This window comes from Orycteropus afer, unplaced genomic scaffold, assembly GCF_000298275.1.
Source record: "Orycteropus afer afer isolate SDZICR_OR568_19922 unplaced genomic scaffold, OryAfe1.0 scaffold00015, whole genome shotgun sequence".
NCBI lineage: Eukaryota > Metazoa > Chordata > Mammalia > Tubulidentata > Orycteropodidae > Orycteropus > Orycteropus afer.
In genome coordinates this window covers 1,722,506-1,749,526 of record NW_006921602.1, presented here as the reverse complement: position 1 = coordinate 1,749,526, position 27,021 = coordinate 1,722,506, and the positions used below count along the sequence as shown (strand labels likewise).

Sequence of the window (27,021 nt, the reverse complement as noted above, 5' to 3'; positions counted from 1 at the left end):
GAAGGAAGATGGGGCAATCTACTTCCATAAAGATTTCCAGCCTTGGAAACCCAATGGGGATCTCTATGAGTCGGAATTGACTCTATGGCAGTGAGTTTTTTTGGTGTACATTTGCCTAAGGAGCTCTGGTGGTATAGTGGTTATTTGGCTGCTAACCAAAAGGTCAGTGATTCGAACCTACCAGCTGCTCCGTAGAAGAAAGATGAGGGGCAGTCTGCTTCTGTAAAGATTAATCACCTTGGAAACCCAATGGGGGTCGCTGTTGGAATCAACTCGATGGCAGTGAGGGTTGTTGTTTTTGTTTTTGTTTAGATATATTTGCTTATGTCATATAAGTGGCTCATATGATATTTGTCCTTTTGTGTCTGACTTATTTCATTCAGCACATTATGGCATGTATGAAGACTTCATTTCTCTTTATGGCCAGATAATACTCTGTTGTGTGAATGTACCACATTTTGTTTATCCATTCATCTGTTGATGCACATTTAAGTGGTTTCCTCCTTTTCGCTCTTTGTGAGCAGTGCTGTCTTGAACATTGATGTACACATACATTTTTTATAATGACAATTGTTGTTTGTTGTGACAATACACTCACTTATTTCTAGAGCTCATAGCTTATGTACAAGTCAAAGTTGTGGAAGATTTACACAAATGCTAATTGAAATGCAGCCTCAAATCTAAGGATTTGAGAAAAACCATGTTTGGGGGCCTTGGAGTGTTAGTTAGCTTTGCATTCCTCAACATTCACCCTTTCATAGTCCCTCAGTAAAATCTTAGTCCTGGATTCATCCCATTATCTTAGCCCAATCAACCTAAAACCACCATGGATGAACTTTTAGTCCCCAAAAAATCAGATTTATTGACTCAGATTTATTGCAACAAGAGGAGCCGTGAGCTATCTCTCCAGACAAGGGAAAACACAGAGTTCTTATAGGATTTGGGAGAAGGGTGGAGTTTAAGTGAAGTTTAAATAAAGCTGTACTTTGATGGACTCAAAGCAAAGCACAGCTAAGTATAAGGGATTCATACCAATCTAGACTGCAAAGTGGACCCAAGGTCCTGTTTCCTTGAACACTCCAAGTTAAGATAGATATGGAATGTGGTGTCTAGAAACCCCTTAACTGAACTTCTTCATTTGGGTTGGTGATGGATGCTGCAATTCTGTTTCAAAGTAGCTTAGATCCTCAGGGCACACATGGGATGTCTTCTCCTTATAAAATTTCAAACAACAAAATTACTGATAGTAGTTTACTACGATTTTAGAGAACAAGGTTTCTCAGTTGAGTATGAAAGAAAGCAGTAGTCACTCAAAGAAATGGGGGTCATTATGCCACTATCCAGCTTCAGTGTGCCCTTGGGAGAAAAATTGTTTCTGTAACTTTGTAGCTACTTTATTTGTGTCTGATGAGTGGCTGAGCAGATCCTTCCTTTCTCAGTCTATTTTTACTTTCTCATCTCAATCCACCTTCTCGGTTTCCCCAGGCTGCTGAGCACTACTGGCCAGAAGGGCACAGCTTTGCACATTGATGCCACTCAGCTCCTCCTTCTCCAACCTCAGGCAGCCTTCAGGATCCGCCTGCCTCTCGGCACTTTCCGCTCCCATGACCCTCCTTCCAACCTTCATAGCTCTCAAGACCCCTACCAATCCACACTCACTCTCAGCAAAACACTTCCCTTCCTAATTCGTGAGGAAATAGAGATGGCCACTTAAACACACACTTTCACAAACATGTTCACATTGGTAACCAGTGTCCCTCCCCCTGTGCACGGTTGGAGGGCACGCAGGCTTTCCATCTACAGTCTTTGGCCAGCCGTTGCACCTTTGCTCTTGATCCACTCTGCCTTCCCCTCCTCCCATCTCCGTAGGGCTCCTCAGGTGCCCGCCCCATTGATTGTCCTCTCTCCCGTCTTCTGCTTGTCTCTTCTCTCCACCAGCTCCTTCCCTTTGGCTCATGAACATGATCAAGTCACTCCCTTCCTAATTTTATTTTTTTTTTTAGTCTCTTGATCCTACACCCCCTGCACTCCCTGTCCCTGACTGTCTCGCTGTCTCTGCCCCATTTTCTTGACAGACCACTGCAGTCTGGTTTCTGCTCCATCCACTCCACTGAAATCTTTCCAATCACTGATGGCCCCCTGTTGCCACATCCAGTAAACGCTCCCAGCCCTTAGCTTATTAGACCTTTCTGAGACATTTGATACTGCTGCCTCAATACTAAAGGAGCTCTGGTGGCTCAGTCCCTAAGGCATTTGACAGCTAACCAGAAGGTTGGCGGCTCAAACCCACCAGCCACTCTGTGGAAGGGAGACTGGGCAATCTACTTCTGTAAAGATTTACCACCTTGGAAACCCAAAAGGGGTCACTATGAGTCAGAATTGACTTCCTGGCAGTGAGTTCAGGTTCAGTTCACTATTAAGGAGCTCTGGTGGTCCAGTGGTTATTAACACATTCAGCTGCTAACCAAAAGGTCAATGGTTCGAACGCACCAGCCACAGGAGAAAGATGAGGCATTATAGCCTTGGAAACCCTGTGAGGAAATTCTACTCTGTCCTATAGGATTGCTATGAGTCAGAATCAACAAAATGGCAGTAGATTTGTTTCTCTGTGGTTTTTTGGTCACAAATACTGCTTCCAGAAGTTCCTTGATTAGGAATGTTAATTCTAGAGGAGCAGACACTCACCTCTCAGATTTTTTATATCCCTGGGTGGCATAAGCTGTTTGCACTCAACTCCTAACCTGAAGGTCAGCTATTTGAAGCCACCCAGCGGTGCTATGGAAGGAAGGCCTGGTGATCTGCTTTTCTTAAGATTATAGCCAAGGAAATCCTATGGAGCTCAATTCTACTCTAACACATGAGGTCACTATGAATTGGAATCAATTCAATGCCACTGGGTTTGGTTTTTTTGTTTGTTTCTTTCTTTCCTCTGCCAGGACCTCACGAGTTAGCATTCTGTGGGATTTTGTCCTTGGATCATTGATTTGATCTCCCTGTATTTTCCCCTTGGAGAAATCTCATCTTTTTTCCTTATTTCAACTGTCATCTCTTGGCCCTGATTCCTCCTGTGCAATCCAAATCATATTCAACCCCCTGCCTTGGTCTGTGTAGTTGACAGTTCAAAGACACTTCAAAGTCAATATGTCCCCAAGTGAACTTAGCATACTCTCTTCCTCTGCCCAACAGGAAGTCTGCTCTGTTTCCTGGATGCCCATCTCAGCTCCTTCTGCCAACTTTGTTGTTGTTGTTACGTGCCATCGAGTCGGCCCTGACTCATAGCGACCCCTCCTTGGATTTCCGAGACGGTATCACTACAGAAGTAGATTGCCCAGTCTTCCTTCTGAGGAGTGGCTGGTGGGTTTGAACTGTCAGCCTTCTGGTTAGCAGTCAAGGGCCAACTTTACCTCCTACTAAATGTATGGAGGCTGGCTCCTTTACTCTCTCCCTCTTGTTCTTCCTTCTTCAGGCAGCAGGATCCTTGTCTTGCTTCCTCAAGTCCACCCTCACAATCTGCCAGAGATCTATCTGAGATGTGGGTCTGCCCCTGTCACTGCCCCTGACAGTCATGCCATGTCTGTGATGGCTATAATCAGAGCTTCAACAGAGGCTTGCATGACCCTGCCCCACCTCTGGGGGAATCTTTGACTGCCAAAATTAGCACATTTTTTAAAAAAAGCTTCAAAACTACTCCTAAAACTTCATCTTTTTCATTAGAGCTTTGGCTTAGAAGCTACTGAGAATAGAATTTTGGTCATGGGTTCTTCTGAGGGGCTGAAGCTCTTCCTTCCTGGAACTTCTGCAGGTTCCAGAATGACTTGATAACCAGAGTACTGATTTACAGAGGTTTTATTGTGTATGTTTAATATGTGTGCAAAGAATGTACACTGGAGACTCATTGGACCAACTTCTTTTATATAAGCTTTGTGAGGGAAATTAAATGCCTGTAGAATGTGTCTTGACAAAGGCAGAAAGCTCTAGATAATTACATGTTGAGGCCAAAATCATTTTAGTGAGAACATGCCCTTGATGTTAATAGAGGTAAGCAGTAGGAAGCATAATTTATATAGAAATCCAAGATCAAAATGTTTTATTACCGTGACATTCCACTATTTAGGTAGTGACATGATACCTGTTAAAGGATCCAGATATACTCAGCACTAGGGGAAAATAAGAAAGAGTCATTAAAAGGATGAAAATTGTCACATAAGTTTACATCAAAGGTGGCAGGTACAGTTTCCCTTCCATTTCATATCTTGAATGGTAGCCTGAGCCAAGTCTTTCCAGCAAGGGTGAGATGTAGCCCTGTCCAGAGCCCAGACAGCATTGCAGTGTGATCTAATGGGACAAGGACAGGAGCATGTGCCATTTGTCAGCCTACCCTTTATGATGCTCACACACTCCTGTGTTCACTGCACAAAACCAAAAAAAAAAAAAAAGTTGCCATTGAATCAATTCAGACTCATGGTGACCCCATGTGTGTCAGAGTCCCACTGTGCTCCATAGGATTTTCAGTGTTTGTGACCTTTCAGAAGCAGACCACCTGGCCTTTTTTCCAAGGGTTCTCTGGGTGTTGAACCTACAACCTTTTGGTTAGCAGCCAAGTGCTTAACCATTTGCACCAAGTGGCCCTTATTTGTTCCACAGGTACCACTTACTCATCTGGGAGGGTGTATAACAGATCTCTATCTATTTTGTGCCAGCCATAAATGGAGGGCCCCCCATATCTAAAGGTTTCGGTTATTTTGCCCCACTTCCACCCCAATCTGTGTGATTTACAGTAAGTTTTTTTTTTTTTTTTTACAATCTACCTTTCTTACCATTCTCTGCTATCTGGCCTGCAAACTCCTGCTTACACTCCACAATCTAGTTCCGATACCACGACCTCTCTGAAGCCTTTTTGTGCTTCTGCAAGACAGCCCTGAGCACTTCCTCTTTGGGACTGCCAGCAGTTTGAGACCATTTGGTCACAGCCATGCTTGGCTTGGCTGTCTCCTTATAGCACACACTTGCAACCTCTCCACCTGGCCTCACACCAGGCAAATAAATAGTAGATGCTCCTCAGATGTTTCCTGAATGGATGAATATGTTGTCACCACTCTTCAGATATGGAATATATGAGCTCCTAGAAGAGATACAAGGGTATATTTTACATTTCCATTGTATCTTGGCTATACAAGTCTATTATCATCATTACTCACATTCCATGAGTAGCATAAAGAAAGTGGATGAATGTTTTCAAAATGGAAGGATTTTTTTCCAGATTTCTTTATTATTTTGTTTAGTATTCTAAGATAGCACTTCTCACTTGCATTGCTATTATTTTGTGTATGTATGTGGATTCTTACTAGATTATGAGTTACAGGATTTAGCATCCACAATATCCACTTTAAATACTTAACATATATGTACACATACATGCATGTGCACCCACACATACTCTTAGCATCTGCCACTCAGAATGCCTGCGATGACACATCCATCTTCTTTTTTTACCCTAATACCAGCACTCATGTTCAGGCCAAAGTGATGCTGAAATAAAAACAAGGATCCACTGTTCCCCTAAGCCTTCTTTCTCTGATAATCCTAACTCCTTTTTGTTTCCATGTGACATAAACCAGATATGCAAATGGATGCAGTCCCTGTAGACACCCCTTCTTTGCTCCCTCTAAAGTTTGCTCCCTGTTGGATGTCCAGCGCAGGTGAGGTAGTGTGCATGCACACATTTAGTTCATCTTACGACAGACTGAGACCAAAGTCAACAGGAGCAACAAGTGTTCCATGACCAAGAACTCACAGGCCAGCCAGCACTGTCCGACTTTATGCACAACCCAAATCCTTCTCCTGTGATTTTGCCAGTGGTCCCAGCACAGATCCTCTTCCAGACTCATCCCTTAAGTGGAGCTGCCTTATCCCACATTTCTATGCCTCTAAGATCAACATTTCTCTTTTTTGAAATGCTTTCATAACATCATCACCACTGGGAGGCGCCCTGTTGCCAGGTATACAGGAGTGGCTGATGCTTGGCCCAGACCTCTGTGCACCTGGTCAAACTCTCTGCTTGGCTTGGTTGATTGCTCGAGTTCCAAGACAAGAATTAATCAATTTTCTTCTTGCTTTTTACTTTGTCTCTCTTGTATAACATCTCACTGACCTCTCTACACTTCTCCCTGAACTCACCAACATCCTTCGTTTTATTTCCACTGACTACCTGCCATACATTTCCCTCTTCCAAGCCAGCATCCTTCTATTTCAATCAATATGCCCAACACAAAACCCAACTGAACCGATCCCAGACTTTTCCTGCTGCCTGAAACCCAGCCAGCACCTGATCTCACCATCTCATTCTTGCTAGCTCCCAATTAGGGGAATAATTGAATCGCATGCTTGGACCCTAAAGAGGTGCCAAGGTGCCATTTTAAGTGACAGTCTCCCTTTCTTCAGAAATTGGAACTGACCCAAAGAAAGAGAGAAATTGTAGCCTCTGGGCCAATAATGATAATTCCGTTTTTTTGTTTTGTTTTGTTTTGTTTTGTTTTCACCATCAGAGAGAGAGCCTTGGTGTTCATTTTCTTGGCTATCCACTGGGGCTGGACCCCAGACTGTGTGCTGTAAAGCCAATAAAAGGGTGGATGGCCAAAGCAACCCCAAGCAGGACCCATCTTTCCAAGGCCAGACTAGTCCTATGGTAATCTATTACCCTTTTAGCTAAAAACATTGAATATTCCCCTTATTTGAGTGACACATGTCAAAGGTTGGGAAGGAGCCATCTGGTCATCTGGAGAGAACAGCCTGGTGTGTCCCCAGCACACAGGGTGGGTGGGTGTGTGTCCAAACTCCGAGTCAGCAGTCAGCCCGGCAGAGAATTTTTATGCCGTTGGAGCAGTAGATGGTCTGAGAAAGCAAGTTTAGGTGGTGATGGTCTATTGGTGACTTATAGGGCAATTGGACAGACTCTTTGGAATCAAGATGTCCTAGGAAACTTTGGGTGATCAGTAAGCAACTTAATGCATTCTCAAGTAAGAAGTACATGGAGATTCTGGAACAGTAGGCACTTTTGCTTTCCAGTCCACACACTGATAAGTGCTAAAGTTAAACCCAATTTGTCTGGAGGGGAAAGAATAGGCTAATTAATGGGCTCTGTCCATAATCCGTTAGCAGCTGGCTCCCAAGTGCGTACATTGCAAGCCATGAACCAAGTCTAATTTTTCTTTATAACTCAGCACAATGCCTTGTGGATATTATGTGTTAAATGTTTGTTGGATTTAATTTAAAAATCTCTTAATGGAAGCAGATACGTAGCTGGACAAAATTTAATTCCATAAATGTTTTGGCTTCCCATTAGTTTTATGGTCAGTACTGCTTTTTGCTCAGCTAATAAGTATGCTTAATTGGAATGTTATTTTAAATAATGGTCCCAAGTTATAGCTACATTGTAAATTTTTACTGCAAAAGTAATTTAGATAAGTGATTGTTCCAACTTCAAAACTGTCTTACAAACTGTCAAGTTTCTTACAAAAACTACCCTCTGGCTCAGTGTGTCACATAAGATTGGTTTAAGGAAGCACTGAGGTACTTTTCGTGGCTGATGAAGTATTTAGACTCTTATATTAAGTTATCCCTCAAGTTGCAATTAAAATTGAGTCAAGGTAAAGATTCAGAAGATATAAATGCTATATAAAAGATTAACAGATAAAACAGAGATGTAAAATAAATGATAGTTTTCTGCCCTCCAGAACTGTGTACTGGCCTGAACTTTGGGGTGGAGCGTGTTTTCGTGAAGAAGTGTCTTACTCTTCAGGTGGTTGGGTTGCACTTCAACTGGTTACATTTCTCACTTAATAAACATCCATGGTTAATATGCTAGTGCTGCCACCAGGTGGCAGCAGAGAGAGGTTAGCGTTGCTTTTTTTTTTTTTTTTTTTTTCACTTTTTAATTGACACTTGAAAGCTAGACACTCTCCTTATCAAATTCTGCCTTTTTATGCAAAATAGATTTCTCTTTATGAAGTCGATGAGACTAGGTTGTGTATCTCAAAAAAACTCAGGTAGTGACTGGTTTTTTTAGCAAAGTAATAAAAACAAATTATTAAATCTCTGATAAATATTCATTGAAGACTTTTATTTAGCACTTGGCTGGCGGTTCAAACCCACCAGCCACTCCTCGGAAGGAAGGTTGGGCATTCCTACTTCCGTAGTGATACTGCCTCGGAAACCCAAGGAGGGGTCGCTATGAGTCGGGGCCGACTCGATGGCAAATAACAACAACAACACTAAGGCACTAGGAGCTCTGGTAGCATAGTGCCTAAGGCACTTGACTGCTAACCAGAAGGCTGGCGGTTCAAACCCACCAGCCACTCCTCGGAAGGCAGATGGGGCAATCTACTTCCGTAGTGATACTGCCTCGAAAATCCAAGGAGGGGTCGCTATGAGTCGGGTCCGACTGGAGGGCACATAGCAACAGCAAACAACACTACTGTAGGGACTGTATTACAGGGATGAACACGAACTAGTCTTGTTGCTGAGAAGCTCACAGTGTCATGGGAAGCAGACACACAGTCAAATAATTCAATACCGTTAGATCAGTCCTTTAGTAGAAGAATGTGCAAAACGCATTAAAAGAGAGGAAGTTGAGGGGGGTTCAGCTGCTCTTCTAGCCTCCCTTGAAACTTCTTACATCTCTGCTTCAACCTAACTGGATGCTCTTCCTCTCTTACTTGTACCTGGCACTCCCAAGCCAGTCTGTTGGGCACTTTTGTCCAGTTCAGTGACCTAGACAGCCCCCTCCATCCAAACACACATGCACACACTTACCCAAACTGAGCCTCTCCCTGGGACCCAGCTGGACTCATCTAGGACCTTTCTCCTTGCTGCCTACAGAGAACCTTCAAGCAGTTACTATTTGTGTTCATTTTATAGTCACTCCCCTAATACCTTGAACTGTTGTGAAAATCATTTTTATCTGCTTTTCAACATGTTCAGACCCTGTCCACACATAAGCTCTTTGAGGGCAGGGACTGTGTCTTACCCCAGCAAAGCTACAAAGATGTGTAGCAGAAGTGAGTGCATACATGAAGGAGGGAGCATGTGCATGGAGTCTCCTCACTGTCTGTGTGTTGTGTCTTCACCAGCACTTGGATGGGTAAAGACACTGGCCTCTGAAATCCCCTCTCTGTGCATCTGCACCCATCGTTCGAGTGTGTGGGACTGTATTGCAAATGTTGTGCTTGTCATTGTCATTGCAGGATCACAGTATCCTATTTTTCGCTGTGTGAACCGAAACACTCACAAAGAGGTCCCGGAGAGCTACTGTGACTCCAGCATGAAGCCGACCCCCGAGGAGGAGTCCTGCAACATCTTCCCTTGCCCAGCTTTGTAAGACAGACTCTCCATTTAAGTCACTTACTATCAAGTCACTTCTGGTTGCTTGTGGATAGGGCCTTAATAGCAGATTTCATGTATTTTTTCAGGTTCTGTTTTTTAAAAAAATAGACCTGATTTTGTTTAGCTGTTTTAGGTTTACAGAAAAATTGTACATAAAGCACAGAGAGTTCTCAATGCCCCCTCTCCTCCTGTGGAGACACACTGTGTCTCCTGTGACTAACATCATCATTCTTGTGGTCCAGCTGTTAAAACTGATGGACCGATATTGGCACGTTATTGACTAACATCCATAACTTTACATTGAGGAGCTGTGGTGGTGCAGTGCCTAAGGCATTTGACTGCTAACTAGAAGGCTGGCAGTTCAAACCCACCAGCCCTCCATGGAAGGAAGATGAGGCAATCTACTTCCATAATGATTTACCACCTTAGAAACCCAGTGGGAGTCACTATGAGTCACAATCGACTCAATGGCAGTGGGTTTGGTTTTATATATATAGGCTACATTCAGGTTCACACTTAAGGCAGTAAATCTTTAAGGAAGTAGATTGCCTCATCTTTCTTCCACAGAGTGGCTGGTGGGTTTGAACTGCCAACCCTCTGGTTAGCAGTCAAATACCTTAAGCAGTATGCCACCAGAACTCCTTAATGACAAAGGAGAATATAGGAAACTGTGATGGAAAGTAGTTAATGAAAAAATAATGAACCCTGGGAGATGTCTTAGTTCCAAAACTGGTTCTTGTTCTACAGGGCAATAAAATGAATCTTTGGGATTGTTTTTCCTACTGGATAAAGAGCATCTATGCCTTCTCCATTTTCTGTAGCTTTACCATCTGGACAGGCCCTCATCGATAGTCAGTAATATATGGAACAGTTACGTTCCTTAAAGGGTCAGAGGGTGGGTTTTAAGCAAGGCTCGCTCTGAGGGTCACCCGTAGTGGTTCCAAAGATTCTGTGTAAACTGTTGGGGGTCTCCCACTGTCTTCCTGTTGATCGAAGGTTCTCTCTTGCTGCTCTCTTGTTCCTGAGCTAGCTGGGATATCGGGGAATGGTCCGAGTGCAGCAAAACCTGTGGCCTGGGCATGCAGCATCGCCAGGTCCTGTGCCGCCAGGTGTATGCCAACCGCAGCCTGACAGTGCAGCCTTACCGCTGCCAGCACCTGGAGAAGCCTGAGACCACCAGCACCTGCCAGCTCAAGATCTGCAGTGAGTGGCAGATCCGCACGGACTGGACCTCGGTACGGCTGGGTGGCTCTGCACCAAGACCCCCACCACGCTCCCACCTTCCCCACCAAGACCCAAGATGGGCTAAGTTCTCCAGGGGCGAAGTCATCCCATGGGGTTTGGGGTGGCCTGTTTTGCAAACTGCGGGATGTGTCCATGGCTCAGCAGTCCCAAAGCAAGTTTTTGCTGTGGTTTTAGATTAAGCCACTTGCTGTGCTCCCACTGTGGTGTGTCTGACCCTCACAGCCATGTTAGATGTGCAACGTCTCGGACACCACCCCAGCGCACTCTGCTTTTAACCTGCTTCCTGCATAATCATGTATGCGCATGAACATTTGAGAGACTGGCTCTAAAACACAGCTTTACAACTTTTGACAGCTCCCATTGCCCACCTCCACAGCAGATGAGATGGAATTCCTCTGAGGAATTTCCCAATCTCCAACATCCCTTCCTAGGGATATTTATTTCATACTGATCCCCACATCCTCAGTCCCAGAAACCCTGCTTTTCTTCCCAAGACACCCCATACCCTTCATACTTCCCTGCCCTTGTTGATGCTGTTCCCTCCACCTGTCCCCAGCATTTCCTCCGATGAGCTCCTACTCAGCCTTCAAGGCCCATCTCAAGAGCTCCTGCCCCTTGTGAAGTCCCTGCAGAATGAGTCACTCCATCCCCTGCTTGTCCCCCTCCTTTTGCTGACTAAGATACTCTTTCTCTGCCAGAGCACCCCTCTAGATGAGGTTATTTGAGAGCAAATTTCATATCTTCATTTTTTAATCCTTATCACCCTCTGGCATGTGCAATTTAATGGCCAATGATTTTATGGATCTTTCTCTTTCAGAGAAATACAAAATCATGTTGATTTGTGAACTATGAGACCAGCAGAATTTCTGTGGGAAAAAAAAAAAAAAATCCTATTGCAATAAGAGTAAAGTTATTTTCTCCTCATCCCATTCTTGCCCAATGTCATCCAAACATTGCCAAATTCAGTGACTGCTAAATTCCATATCAATATATTAGAAAGGGTCTCCAAGTGAAGACCCTCAAACACCAAGTGAAGAAGAGAGAAGAGACTTGAGACTCCATCCAGTCCAACGTTTTTCAATCAGCTCCCCAACATACAAGTATAAGGGGTCATGAGTACTTTGTTACTAATAATAATACTAGAAGAAAATTTATCCTTTGCTTTTTTTTTAACCAATTAAAACACACTGAAAGTCATCCTTTTATCACTCTTACTCATTGCATTTGAGATGCCTTGCTTTTTGAGGTGGTAACAAAGGAGACAGGGTCAAGGCTAATGTGCATCACCATGGCTGACTTTAAGGGTGAGCCCATGGGAGTTGTGTGCATAAGAACCTCATTGCCCTCAGAGCCACACTGGGGGGAAGGCTGACAATTGCTGGTGGATCCAACTCCTTCCGATCTTGCTCTCCCATTTTACAGATGACAAAACTGAGGCCCAGAAGGGCAAGGTAGGAAAGATATTTAAGAAAGCCTTAGTGAAAAGGGTTGTGACATTTCCTAGGGTTCATATCCTCCCCCAGGTAGTTAGTTGCATTACAGGGAGCCCTCATCACAGTTCATGACACAGTGGACAAAGGATGAGGCCACCATAACAGATAAGCCCTTCTTTCTTGGAGATCAAACTTTCCACTGATGCAGGCTTATTCTGTTTTAGTGCTCAGTGCCCTGTGGAGTAGGACAGAGGACTCGAGATGTGAAGTGTGTGAGCAACATCGGGGACGTGGTGGACGACGAGGAATGCAACATGAAGCTCCGGCCCAATGACATTGAGAATTGTGACATGGGGCCCTGTGCAAAGAGCTGGTTCCTCACAGACTGGAGTGAAAGGGTGAGCTTGGCAGCAGGCCATGGGGGTTCTCTGGAGCCAGAGACCAAGGTTCCTGCTGGACAGATAGGGAGGAGCTGAATGTCTCCAGGTGACATTGACCCTAGACAAATCACTAAGAGTGGTTTCTGAATGTGTAATAAACATCCTGGAAGTGAATGATTGTGGACCTCAGGTCCTTAAATGAGCTGAGGGGCTCTAAGTTTTAGGAAAGGGTGTGAAAAAGTTAGTTACATTCTGTTTAGAAGGAGCTCTGGTGCCACAGTGGGTAAGGTATTTATTTGGCTGCTAACCAGAAGGTCAGTAGTTCAAACTCACCAGCTTCTCCACAGGAGGAAGATGAAGGAATCTACTTCCGTAAAGATTTACAGCCTTGGAAACCCTATGCGGTTGCAGTGAGTTGGAACTGACTCAATGGCAGTGGGTTTGGTTTGTTCTCTTTAATACTCCCCATGAATGCTAAATAATAAAGTACTAAATAAATTAACTAATGATATCACATCTTTCATCCATTTTTGTGAGGTCTTGGCATACAATAGGGACAGGCCCTTTCCCTACTTCTTATAACTCAAAACCTTTCACATAATGTTTCCCTCCCAGTAATGTGGCCTGCCCCCAGGAATGATATCATCACTCTAATTCATGAAAGCAAAGCTTCAGAAATGCAAGCAATAGGAGGAAACTGATTTGGTTCAACAAATATGTGCCAGGCTTTTGACTCAGCATTGGGGAAATGATCGTGGTGAATAGATAGATGGGGACTCTGCCCTTAGGTTACTCACTTTCTAAAGAGAACAGCACCTGCTCAGGGTTGGTCACCAAGTGCCTTCCATGCTTCTTCAGTTATCCTCACAGTGCCTGGATGAGATTGTTGTCCTTAGGTGCCATCAAGTCACTTTTGACTCATAGTGACCCCATGACAGAGTAGAACTGCCACGTAGGATTTTCTAGGCTATAGTCCTTATGGGAGCAAATTACCAGGTATTTGTCTTGCAGAGCTACTGGTTGAGTTTGAACCACCAACCTTTTGGTTTATGGCCAAGTGCTTAACTGTTGTGCCACTTGGGCTCCTTCCCAGATGAGGAGGTGGTTTTTAATGCCATGTGATAAGTGAGGAAACAGGCTTGTTGGTAAATATAATTAAAAACAGAATCTGCTCCCAACCCAGAAAACATCTCCACAAAGTGCTTTTATTTTTGAATAAGCATTCAACCAGAATGTGATACATTGCAGGCAACCTGTTAAAAGATCACAAAGCCAAGTAGATGTAACCTGTTTCATACATGTCTCAAAGGTACATGATGACTAACCCACTGCCATCAAGTGGATTCTGATTTTATGGTAATAAAGTAGAACTGCTCCATAGGGTTTCCAAGGCTATAATCTTTACAGAAGCAGACTGCCACATCTTTCTCCCACAGAGTAGCTGATGTGTTTCAACAGCCGACCTTTTGGTCAACGGCTGAGCATGTAACCACTTGTTTTGGTTACTTCATGCTGCTTTAACAGAAATACTGTAGGTGGATGGCTTTAACAGATAGGAATTTATTCTCTTACAGTTTGGAGGCTAGAAGTCAGAGTTCAGAGTGCCAAGCTCTGGGGGCTGAGTAAAAGCCCCTCAACCTTGGGCTTCAACTCTGCCTCTTGTTCTCGGCTCACTGGAGCTAGAGGTGTCTCTTCACTCAGGCAGCTGCTTGCTGCTGAGGCTGACAAACCCAAGGTCAACAAATAAAATGGCACAGTCCTAATATTACCAAACAACATGGCAGGCCACTAATTCAAGCCAGAGATAGTCCCAAGATCGGCAGACAACATGGCAAGCTGCTGAATGAAGACTTGGCTACATTCAGGGTCTCTAAGCATGCCAAAAACTAGAGACCTTTCTCAATGCTTCTCCTTATATGCTGGAAGCAGACCGCATCCCTAAGGCAGCTACTCAGCTGCTCCAGTAGATTCCACCATGGAGCTGATTACCAATCTCACCACGGGGAATGACTACATCCAGCTGCCCAGCCACTCAAAAACAAGCCCAGCCAAGTTGACACGTAACCTTACCTATCACACCACTGCACCACCAGGGCTCCTTATACAATAACTAGTCCTCAAATAAGAGAACTTGACAGCACCATTTGTCACGCTTTGTTTATCCTAAATTCACCTGGAGGCAGTTCTCTATCCTGTAAGGTTGCTGTGATTTGGAATCAACTCAACAGCAAAGTATTGGGTGGGGGGGAAAAGGGGGAGGTAGGAATGCCACCAGTGTTTAATTGCCTTTATCCAAAGAAATAACACCTTTCTCATGTCTTTATGGGAGCTCTGGTAGCGTAGCACCTAAAGCACTTGACTGCTAACCAGAAGGCTGGTGGTTCAAACCCACCAGCCACTCCTCAGAAGGAAGATGGGGCAATCTACTTCCATAGTGGTACTACCTCAGAAATCCAAGGAGGGGTCGCTGAGTCGGGTCCAACTTGACAGCACATAACAACAACAACAACAATATGTCTTTATGACAGGAGGTAGGTTTACAGATCAGCGCCTGCGGAAGTTAGGCTCATACCCTCCCACCCAAGCCAAGAGGTGGGGGCTGTCTTCCTTACTGATCACATGTTAATGAGATGGCTCCCAAGTCCTTGAGGAAACATTCCTGGCTTCTAACACTGGCTTATTTAGCATTTCAGGAGGATTTCTCAAAAGAGGCAAAAGAAAAATTATAATTACAAGGTTTCCAAAGTAAATACTCTAAGAGAAAGGGTAGTAGGGAGTCTCTTTTTTTACATCAGAGAAAATTATCTATAGTTTAGATTTGTATTTACCCTCATAGGCTCTGAAAAGTTAAAGAACTTGTCCAAGTTCACGAGACCAAGGAAAGGCAATGCTAGGGTTTGGCATGGGAGGCCTAGTGGCACAATGGTTAAGCGCTCAGATGTGTACCTAAAGGTTGGTGGTTTGAACATACCTGGTGACTTCACAGGAAAAAGATGTGGCAGTCAGCTCCCATAAAGATTACAGCCTATGGGCAGTTCTACTCCATCACATGGGGTCACGATGAATCGAAATTAACTCAACAGCACCAACAACAGCAACAGTGCCAGTAGATAGAGGCCTGAGTTTTTGCGTACTCATTCTTCTTCTGATGAGTATATTTTTGAAAATGAAAAACAGGACGGATAGTCTGACAAATATAAGTGTATTTATACCAACACTGGAATAGAATATTTGGAATTAAGACAGTCCTAGAAAATCCAAGATGGGGGGGATTGCCATACTGACATCCCATAATGGAGTTACCAATGCCAGTTGCCATAGAGTCAGTTACAACTCATGGTGACCCCATGTGTGTCAGAGAAGAACTGTGCTCCATATGGTTTTCAAGGCTGGTTTTTCAGAAGTAGATCACCAGGCCTTTCTTTTGAGGTACCTCTGGGTGGACTTGAGCCACAAACATCCAGTTAGTAGCTGAGCGTATTGACTATTCACACCACCTAGGGGTTCCCCGTAATGGAGTAGGGTGGAAAATAGCCAGGCGATGAGTAAGAGGTTGTCAAAAAGTCTGAGAGAGAGTAGGTAGGAAAACAAGGTGTTGAGTCATCCTTTGCACCTTTTGGAAGTGACTTGGGAACCTGCTGTGGGCCTCCTTGCCAACGCACCCCCTTCTGTCTTACAGTGCTCAGCGGAGTGTGGGGCCGGCGTGCGGACACGCTCAGTGGTGTGCATGACCAACCACATCAGCAGCCTGCCCCTGGAGGGCTGTGGGAACAACCGCCCAGCAGAGGCCACCCCTTGTGACAATGGCCCCTGCACTGGCAAGGTGGAATGGTTTGCTGGGAGCTGGAGCCAGGTGAGTGGCCAGAACTGGGTGCATTTCTGTCTGTCTCTGGCAAGCAGCAGCATAGCAAAGGGGTCAGGAACCCAGGCCTTGGTGTCACATACCAGGTCTGAACCCCAGCTCTACCACTGGCTACCATGACCCTGGAGAAGCTACTCTTGGAGTCCCAGGCAGTCAACAGCATTGATTGGACACCTAATCTGTGCTGTTTTAGGCATATGGGGTACATCAATGAACAAAACAAATATTCCTGCCTTCGAGGAGCTTATGGCCCAGCATGATTTCCTTGTCCATAAAATGCTAGTCATGACAGTACCTTTTGAGGTTACATGAAGGCTAAATGAAGTAATGTACAGTAAGTATTTAGCACAGTGCATGGCATATAACAAACCCTATAATACAATAGGAGGTAGCTGCTAATAAACCCACAGTTGTTAATAAAGGCAGTTTTATCAGTATTTGACAGTGTCAGAAGCAGAAATAGAAAAAATTAAAGTTGTTCATTATATGAACAGACACTACTGAATACTTTAATAATTTTATTTAACTGATCAATTAATTTTTCCCACTGTTCCAAAATTGAACATGAACTCATTAAAAAAAAAAAAAAGGTGGGAAAGAGTGTTCCCTCTTATTGCCCTGTTATAATTACCACCAGCATTTGAATCACTTACTCTTGGCTCCCAGGTCTGGCTGGTTTTCTGAGGATACTCCAGCTAATGATCATGATTCACATATCGTCAGGACCTTTGGCTCCATGTAGAATTTTTTTTTTTTTTCTCTTTTAAGTAGCTTTAAAACAGAAAGTAAAGCTGTCTCTATTTGTGGATAATATGATCCTCTATGTAGAAAATTCCAAAGAGTCCATGAGAAAACTTCTAGAGCTAATAGAGGAGTTAGCAAAGTTGTAGGGTACAAAGCCTAAGTAAAAATCACATGGGTTGCTATACACCAGCAATGAGAAATCTGAGAGGGAAATTAGGAAAACAATTCCATTTACAATAGCATCTAAGAGAATAAAATACCTTGGAATAAATTTAATCAGAGATGGGAAGGACTTATGCAATGAAAACTATAACACGTGTCCCATGTTCATAAATTGGAAGACTAAATATTGTTAACATGTCAACATTATAGATTCAACACAATCTCAACCAAGATTCCAATAACCTTCTTTATAGAAATAGAAAAACTAATCCTCAACTTTATATGAAATGGCAAGAGGCCCCAAATAATTAAAGCAATGTTGAAAGAGAAAAACAAGGTAAGAGAACACCAACTTCCTGATGTTAAACCATGCTGTCTGTTGCATTATAGAGCCACAGTAATCAGAACAGCCTGGTGCTGGTGTAACAATAGACACATAGACCAACGGAATAGAATTGAGAATCCAGAAGTAAACCCACATATCTATGGTCAACTGATTTTTGACAAGGGTGCTAAGTCCATTCAAAGAGGAAAGAAGAGTCTCTTCAATATATTGTACTGGGAAAATTGGATTTCTACACACAGGAAAATGAAACAGGATCCATGCCTCATATCATACACAAACACAAATTCAAAATGGATTAAGGACCTGAAAGTGCACATGAAAACTATAAAATTCCTATAAGAACAAATAGGGTCAATGCTGTCTGGCTTAACTTTCAATAATGGATTATATGATACTATAATAAAAATGAATCTAATAACCATTCCCTGGAGAAGGATGTCATGCTTGGTAAGGTAGAGGGTCGACAAAGGAGGGGAAGACCTTCGATGAAATGGATTGACACGATGGCTGCAACAATGGGCTCACGTATAGCAAGGATCGTGGAGCTGGCGCGGGATCAGGCGGTGTTTCGTTCTGCTGTGCATGGGGTCGCTATGAGTAGGAAACGACTTGACGGCACCTAACAACATAATAAAAACACAAATAGCAAAAGACAAATAAATGGGCTTTCATAAAAATTAAAAACATTTGCTCATCAAAATACTTTACCAAAAAAGTGAAAATACAAAGTGCTGCCTGGAAGAATATGTTTGGAAACTGTGATAGTTGGAGCTGTGTGTCAACTTGGCTGGACCACAATTCTGTGTGATTTACGCTGTTGTGATGTGGTTATTCTCATGATGGGATCAGATGATTATGTTTTGAGCAGGCAATCTGTTGAAAGGGAGTTTCCCTAAGGGTGTAGCCTGCTTTCAGTATATCCAAGGACATCCTGGGAAAAGAGACATTCTTCTGTGGATCGGGATTCTGTTGTGCTGCCTACAACTGTCCATGAGTGAACAGTCCACCATTCAGCCTGGAGATCTTGGATTTGTCATTAGTTGGAGTCAACAGCCGGTGTACTGCCTGCCAGCCTTGAACTCCACAGCCTCTGCAGTCACAAGAGTCGGGAAAAATCCTCCAGCTTGACGTGGAAAAGCCTCCAGCCTGACGTTTGATCCAGGAACTTTGGACTTGCCAGCTTCTATAAGTGTGTGAGCCATTTTCCTAAGATAAATTTCTCTCTATAGATAGATAGATAGATAGATATAGATATAGATATATGGCTATATAGATAGATAGATAGATAGATAGATAGGCATATATACTTTACTGGCTTGTTTCTCTAGAGAACCCAGTCTAACACAGAAACCATAGAGCCAACAAGAATCTAATAACTAAAATCTGTATAAAACTTCAATAACTTAATCATAAAATGGGCAAAGAAGGTGAATAGACATTGCAAAGAGGACAGCTGAATGGCCACCAAGCACATGAAAAGATGCTCAGCATCATTAGCCATCAGAGATGCAAATCAAAACCACAATAAGACACCATTTCAATCCCACGAAGATGGTTAAGATAAAAAAAGAAAATAACAAATATTGACAAGGATGTACGGAAATTGGAACCTTTATCCTTTGCTGGTAGGAATGCAAAATGGTACAGCTGATGTGGAAAACAGTGTGGCAGTTCTGCAACAAAATGAAAAAGAACTACCATATGACCTAGCAATTCCACTCCTAGGTATATATCCAAAAGACTTGAAAGCAGATACTCAAAATAAACTTGTACACCCAATGTCCATTGCAGCACTATTCACAATAGCCAAAAAGTGGAAACAACCTAAATGCCCATTAACGGATAAATGAGTAAACTAAATGTGGTACATACATACAATGGAATGCTACTCAGCTAGTAGGAGAAATGAAGTCTTGATACATGCTACAGTATGGATGGAGCTTGAAGACATTATGCTAAGTGAAATAAGCCAATCACAAAAAAGATAAGTATTGTATGACCCCACTTACATGAACAGACAAGAAAAGGCAAATATATAGAGAGAACAGAGTTCATTAGTGGTTTCCAAGGACAAGCAAGGGGAGTAAAGGAGGGTTAATGGTGATGGAAAAATCACATTGATTTAGGGTAGAGTTGCACAGCTAAGCATTGTCATTGCTGTCAATAAATTGTACACCTGTAAAATGTCGAATTGGCAAAAGTTGTGTATTAGATATATTTACAAAAACAACCCCCCCCCAAAAAAAAAAAAAAAGTAGCTGCTGAAGCTGCTTATGTACAATCAAACACCTCATGGGATTTGGTTCCTTGGTTTGGTGGTTTAGGGTCATGGTTTCATGAGACATCCCAGTTAATTGGCCTAATAACATGTTTAGTGCTTCTATTCTACCTCCTACTTCATTGTATGGTGCCTAGGGTCTTAAAAACTTGCAGGCGGCTATCCAAAGGCACAGCAATTGGTCTCTATTCACCTGGAGCAACAGAGGAAGAAGAGTCAGGTATAAAAGGAAGATATGGAATGTGTGGCTAACTGACTCCATGAACAACTGCCTCCTTCACCCTGAGACCAGAAGAACTGGATGGTGCCTGGCTACCATTACTGAACATTTTGATCAAAGATTCCATAAAAAAATCCTGGTCAAAAGGGTGGAAATGTAGAACAAAATTTCAAATTCTCATGGACTCTTCTAGTCTTTCTGGAGCCAAGAGAGTGGATGAATGCCTGAAACTATTGCCCTGAGATCATTTTTAAACTGTAAACCAAAAATATCCCCTGAAGTCATCTTAAAACCAAACAATAGTTTAGCTTAACTAGTAAAAAAAAAAGCAATCTGCCTTGAGTACTATACTCTTTTAAGAAATATCTGTATGGGATCAACAGCAACTTGAAAGATTAAATAGCAACCTTATGGGGCAGTGAGTTTATATTAATGATGGAGGAACAACTCAATAAGAGGGTGAGAATGGTTGCACGACTCAAAGAATGTAATCAATGTCACTAAATTGTACAGGGGGAGCTCTGGTGGCGTAGTGCCTAAGGCATTTGACTGCTAACCAGAAGGCTGGCGGTTCAAACCCACCAGCCACTCCTCAGAAGGAAGGTTGGGCAATCTACTTCCATAGTGATACTGCTTCGGAAACCCAAGGAGGGGTCGCTATGAGTTAGATCTGGCTCAAGGGCAAAGGGTTATAGGACTGTTATTAAAGACATTGATTGCTAGGACCTAAATGAGAAACTTACCGTAAGTTTGGGTATCAGGGGTAGCTGTGTTTTGGGGAGCTCTGGTAGCATAGTGCCTAAGGCACTTGACTGCTAACCAGAAGGCTGGTGGTTCAAACCCACCAGCCACTCTTCGGAAGGAATGTTGGGCAATCTACTTCCATAGTGATACTGCCTCGGAAACCCAAGGAGGGGTTGCTATGAGTTGGGTCCAACTCAATGGCAAATAACAACAACAAATTCTACAGGTGGAAACGGTTGAATGGGTATATGTTTTGCTGTGTATATTCTCAACAAAATACATAAAATTTAGGGGTGGGGAACAGAGCCTGAAAAAAATGTCCTTGTAAATTGATACAACCCTTTTGGAAAGCAATAAAAGTCAAGAACCGTTAAAATGTTCATTTGCCTTAACCCAGTCACCCTATTCCTGGGAATTCATGTTAAAGAAATAACCAACAAAAGAAAAAATAAAAGGCCTTTTAAACAGTGATGTGCATGACAACAGAATGTTTAGGAATATGATGGTACATCACAACTCAGTCAACTATTATGTTACACTAACAGTGACAGTTAGGTTGATGAAGAAAGTGTTTATAATAGAATGGCACGTGAAGACCAGAATATGAAAATATATGAACATTTTCTATAAACAGCATGAGGAAATACTTGTTTTCAAATTTTCTTTAATGTTTTTATAATCCGCCTATCAATAAGAAAGGGAGCTCTGATAGCGTAGTGCCTAAGGCATTTGACTGCTAACCAGAGGCTGGTGGTTCAAACTACTTCCATAGTGATACTGCCTCAGAAACCCAAGGAGGGGTCACTATGACCTGGGTCCAACTCAACAGCACATAACAACAACAACAACAGGCACTTCATATTTCTTCTCTTTCAATTCTGGGTTTACTTCAACCTTCAGTTGTCTTAGTACTGAGAGGTTTCTCCTAGTCTAAAGGCAGCAGGTACAACCAGGTCAATAAATAAACTAACATGGCCACTCCTCAGAAGGAAGGCTGGGCAATTTACTTCTGTAGTGATACAGAAACCCAAGGAGGGATTTGTATGAGTTAGATCCGACTCCATGGCAGTGCATTGCGTTTTTTATTATTATCAGTAAGAAAATTCAGAAGGAAAGAGAATTCAAGCAGCTCCAATGCCACTCCAGTGAATATCAGAGGTGAACATACTTGGTAACAGGTCCCAGCTGTTTTTCTCATTAGCTCTCTGACTTGAGGAAAGTCATTTAACCTCTCCGGTTAATCATGATCATTTCCTGATCTGTAAAATGAGGATGAGAACATGCTTCCCAGGTTGTTTCAGAGGTTTTCATGAGATGCTATGCATTAAGGGAGTTACTCATTTCTTAGGACACAGTTAGCAAATATTAGTTCCCTTTTCTTCGTGCTTATTCTTTTTAATGCCAACTATTTCTCAAAGTCCCTGGCTGACACAAGTGGTTAACTGCTTGACTTAACCAAGGCAAAAAGCTAGCAGTCCAAACCCATCCAAGGGCACCTCAGAAGACAGGCCTGGTAATGTACTTCTGAAAATCACAGCCTTGATAATCCCGTGGAGCAGTTCTCTCTGACACACAGGGGTCTCCGTGAGTTGGTAACAACTTGGCAGCAACTAACAAGAACAACAACATTTCTCTCTCTTTATTGGTGATAAAACACTTAGGACTTAAGCCCTGCAGAGGTGACTGTGCATAGAACACCAGTTACACCCAAAAACCATTTTTCATAGGCAGGGAAACTGAGGCAGTGGCAAGCATCCTATGTTAAAGTGTAATAGCAGATCGTAGCAGTTCACGCACAGTGAAGGTACAGTGTGGCTCAGCTCACCTGTATTCCACTCTCAGAAGAGGAGAATGTCATTTTCTATGAAGTGCTGCAGACAGTGAACAAGTGGGAGGCAGGAGAGGAGCAAAGGGTTATGCTGTGCCAAGATCTGGCTTCCATCTGCAGGAGGAATGAAAATGTCTTCTTGGGGACAGGGATGAACAGCAGGGGTGCACCCTGGGCTGAAGTCAGGAGACATGGAAACAAGTCTAGACATCATCACTAAATAATTCTGTGTCTTTGCCAAGACATTGTAATCTCTGAATTCTTCTGGGGGTTTAGGCCCTGAGTGTTTCACTATAAATAATGAGATAGAAAGAGTTGACATTGAAAATAATAACCATGGAGAAAAGGGGACAAATATTTATTATGCACTTCCCATGTCCCAAGTAACGAGTAACCCCCTTGATGTTATATATCATCTCATGAAAACCTCAGAACCAACCTGAGAGGTGTGTTCTTATCTTCATTTTACAGTTGAGGAAATTGAGGCACAGAGAAGCTAAATGACTTGCTTCACATCACAGAACTAGTGAGAAGTAGAGCTGGGATCAGTTATCAAGTGTGTCCTAGGTCTCTATTCACTTGCCCAGCAAGGGGTTTTCAAACATGACCCTTGACTGCTCTAAGGTTCCACATTTGTACCAAGTATATGAGACTTGATGTCTCTTTTTCTTATAGACCTCTTATTGACTTTAGATCTTAACTCAGAGCACTGTGAATGGTGTGAACCCTGGGGAAGGCCTCCTTGATTTCTGCTAATATTAGAAACAGGAGTTTATTGTCCAAAAGAGTCAGGACATAATTGAATGTGGACGAGGTTTTGATTCTAAATTTATAAGATTGTTGAAGCCTGCTGGCACCTCCCCACCCTGGGAATTTGATATTACTCCCAAGGAAAATGAAATAAAGCATGCTGATCTATTGATAATGTTTAAGTCTAAAACATTATCTGACTTCAGAATATACAAATAAATGTTCTTTCCAACCATATGGTTTGGATGAGAATTGGCATGTTACACACCCCACCGCCCTGGCCATGGTGATTAGTCCAAGGGTTGGGTGTGTGACCCAAGCTGAGCCAGAGTCCTTTCCTGGGACTTTTCATTTGGATTTAAGAGAAGAGACTGACTGGGAAGTTGTGAGCTCAGGTGCTATCAGTGGCCATGTTGAGGCCATGGAGAAAGCCAGCCCAAGGGAATGAGACCCAAGTCCAGAGAGAGACAGAGGCAAGGAGGTTTCTGGCTTCAGAGTCCTACTTCACTGAGGAAGAAAGATGTTTATTTTCCCCTGATCCCCTGAACCAAACTAGGAGTGTGTCGAGTCCAGGGAATTTTTTCTACTCTAGAGGCAAAGTATCTTAACTCTTACTCATAAGGTATCCTGCCAAGGCTATATTATTCAGGCCTGGAATTATTTGTATTGTTGTAAAAATATAGATAGCACATTTGCCATTTCTACATTTTTCATGTGTACAATTCAGTGAGATCAATTACATCAGTCATGTTGTGCAACCATCACCAGTTTCCTTTGCTTAATTTTCAGGCCCATGAACAAAAGCTCAAGGTTTCCTAAACAGTAATTCCCCCACTGATCCCTTCTTCCCACCCCTGGTAACCACTGTTAAACTCTGATCTCTATGTATGAAGTTTGGGCAATCTACTTCCATAGTGATACTGTCTCAGAAACCCAAGGAGGGGTCACTATGACCTGGGTCCGACTCGACAGCACATAACAACAACAACAACAACAGGCACTTCATATTTCTTCTCTTTCAATTCTGGGTTTACTTCAACCTTCAGTTGTCTTAGTACTGAGAGGTCTCTCCTAGTCTAAAGGCAGCAGGTACAACCAGGTCAATAAATAAACTAACATGGAAGAAAATAGCAACGTGAATTAAGAAGCCCTATCACTTTCTGGATGTATGTGAAGATAGCAAAAAAGAATGCATGGCAAAGCAAAAATTGTTGATGGTAATGGCTTAGGAAGGCAGGCTAGTTCATGCCCCCATGTTATCAATTTGTAGTCTGTTGGCTTGGGGGTTTTCTAATTTTTTCTGTAGGTAAGTGGATTTTTTCTCTTCTATTTTTTTCTTGATGATATGCTCACGTACAGCAAATCTGATATTAAGAGTTTTGGCTGTGGACATTGTTACTTGCTTTTTATAAAGTAGTAGATTGTTCAAAGTGTGTAAAAGTCTATAGATTACAGCTTTAAAAAGCTTTAATCAAAAAATATTAAGAGTAATCCAAATGTGAACAACAACAACAGAAAAAAAAAAAAAAAACATTTTACAAAGTGATATCCACTAAATAGGATAATTTATGAGCATATTTCCAGAAACTAACAAAATGAGCCAATGCATGTAATTGATTGGCTTCTTTGTGGGCACCACCTCTGAGCTTCAGCAACACATTGGGATTGGAATCAGTGGTCTGTCAGAGAGTCATGAACACGTACTCTTTTAAAGTAGAGCAAAGAGATGTATTGAAAGTTCGAAAGCAGTCCTGGCTGGTGAAATGTCTGATCTCACAGAGTGAAACTAAATGCTTCTCCCAAGGGGGAGAGAAAAGGGTATATTTATATGGTAGAGTTAGGAACTAACAGTGCAAAATCTATGAATGGTACTTAGTGAGGAAAGCAGTTGGAGATGAGATATCTCAAGGCCAGGAACTAAAGGAGATTGGTCTGGAGTACATATATGGGTCTTTGGGTTTGGTTATACAGGTTGACTGCAGGAGTATAGTGGCTACAGGGATGTACAGAGTAGTTATAAAACAACTACAAAGCATTCTTTCCCAAGGACCCTTGGTTAAAAAAAAACAAACAAACTATGTAGTGGAATAATATATTTCCTAAGGGTGATCAGCTCCAGCCATGTCTGATAAGCTTAATGGAGTCAGAACCTCACAGGAACATTCTTCCCTTATCCTTGGCTTGACCACAAAGAACTTTTTCTTAGTTACAGGCTTTTAAGTCTATGCAAAGGTCACTGGGTGCTAGAAAAGTTAGCAAGCATTAAGATGGAACCTGGACTCAGATCCAGACCAGCCATTTTACGAGGGTCTGCCGCCTCAGTGTTGGGAGTTCCTACACAGGTCAAAGCTTTCCTGCTGGTTGGGGGAAGGGATAGCCTTGACCTTAGAGGACATTGTCCCAAGTGTGAGGTTTTCTCAGCTTCATGTGTTTAGGGAAGTTTAATTGAACCCTTCATCTACAGGTATGTATGCTCTGGAAGACTAACTCGTTCAAGTGACCACCCTAAGAGACTAGAAGATAAACCAGAGTATTAGTTCATTATTTCACTCTGGCCCACTGGACAGAAACTCCCAAATTAACTCACTGGTGTATTCCTGCAGGAAGTCTAAGGGGAACAATTTCCGCCTCAGCACAGAGAGCACTATGATCTCAACAACCAGCATCCTCCAGCTGTGGCAACTCAATGCATCCACTCTCCATTCCAGAGACAGAACTGTTAGGAAAATCTGAATCCATAGGCAACTTCTCTAGAAACATTTCCCAGGTTCCCATGGGTTCTTCCCCACTGAACTAATTGTAGAAATTGTCCATAAAGACCCTTAGAAGGATGGTAGTTCTCATCCTCTCTCCATCACACCCATCTTTCTCTGCTTCTTTCTCCAGTGTTCCATCGAGTGTGGGAGTGGAACCCAACAGAGGGAGGTGATTTGTGTTAGGAAGAATGCAGATACCTTTGAAGTGCTGGACCCCTATGAATGTTCCTTCTTGGAGAAACCCCCCAGCCAGCAATCTTGCCATCTCAAGCCCTGTGGGGCCAAATGGTTTAACACAGAATGGAGCATGGTAAGTCACAGAGCTCTTGAGAGAGATTGTGTTTGTACCTCATTCCACCACTTTCCTCTTCTAGACACCTGTAGGGAACCTACTACATGCCAAACACTGGGCCCAGCCATGGAGTAGATTCTCCACAGCAATCTACTCCAGTTAGTTCCTATCACAGTGTCGTCTGACTCAGCCTACTTGGTTGAAGACACCTGATCATTGGATGGTCTTGATTTCTACATTGTAGAGGCCAGGAAGCAGTGAACTTGAAGCTTCAGTGGGGATCTTGTTTAAAAAGAACAATTCCAGGCATACCCTGGCCTAGAAATTTGCATTTGGGTTGGAGGAGGAATTCGCATTTTTAACAACTCCTTAGGTAAGTTGGATGCAGGTATCCTTGGACCACATTTTGAAAATTGCTGCTGCAGAAGACTGATGGCTGAAGGGACTCAAGAATGCTCTTTAAAATACCACACGATGCAGTGACCTCTTTGGAAAACTCACTGGAGGAATTTCTGTCAGGCCTCAGTACCTGTGTGTGTGTGTGTGTGTGTGTGTGCGCACGCTATACTTTTTTTTTTAATCCTATAGACATTATGAGTT

The 27,021-nt window shown here is 42.8% G+C and overlaps 1 protein-coding gene across 1 annotated transcript in view; it reads left to right on the top strand.

The window, feature by feature from the left end:
- Positions 1-27,021, top strand: part of THSD4 (thrombospondin type 1 domain containing 4) — an 818,615-nt gene that overhangs the window by 778,165 nt on the left and 13,429 nt on the right. Inside the window, exons 10-14 of the mRNA XM_042783252.1 lie at positions 9,243-9,372; positions 10,412-10,616; positions 12,284-12,457; positions 16,119-16,292; positions 26,260-26,439. Coding sequence (XP_042639186.1) covers positions 9,243-9,372; positions 10,412-10,616; positions 12,284-12,457; positions 16,119-16,292; positions 26,260-26,439 — 863 coding nt within the window. The remainder of the gene's footprint in view (positions 1-9,242; positions 9,373-10,411; positions 10,617-12,283; positions 12,458-16,118; positions 16,293-26,259; positions 26,440-27,021) is intronic.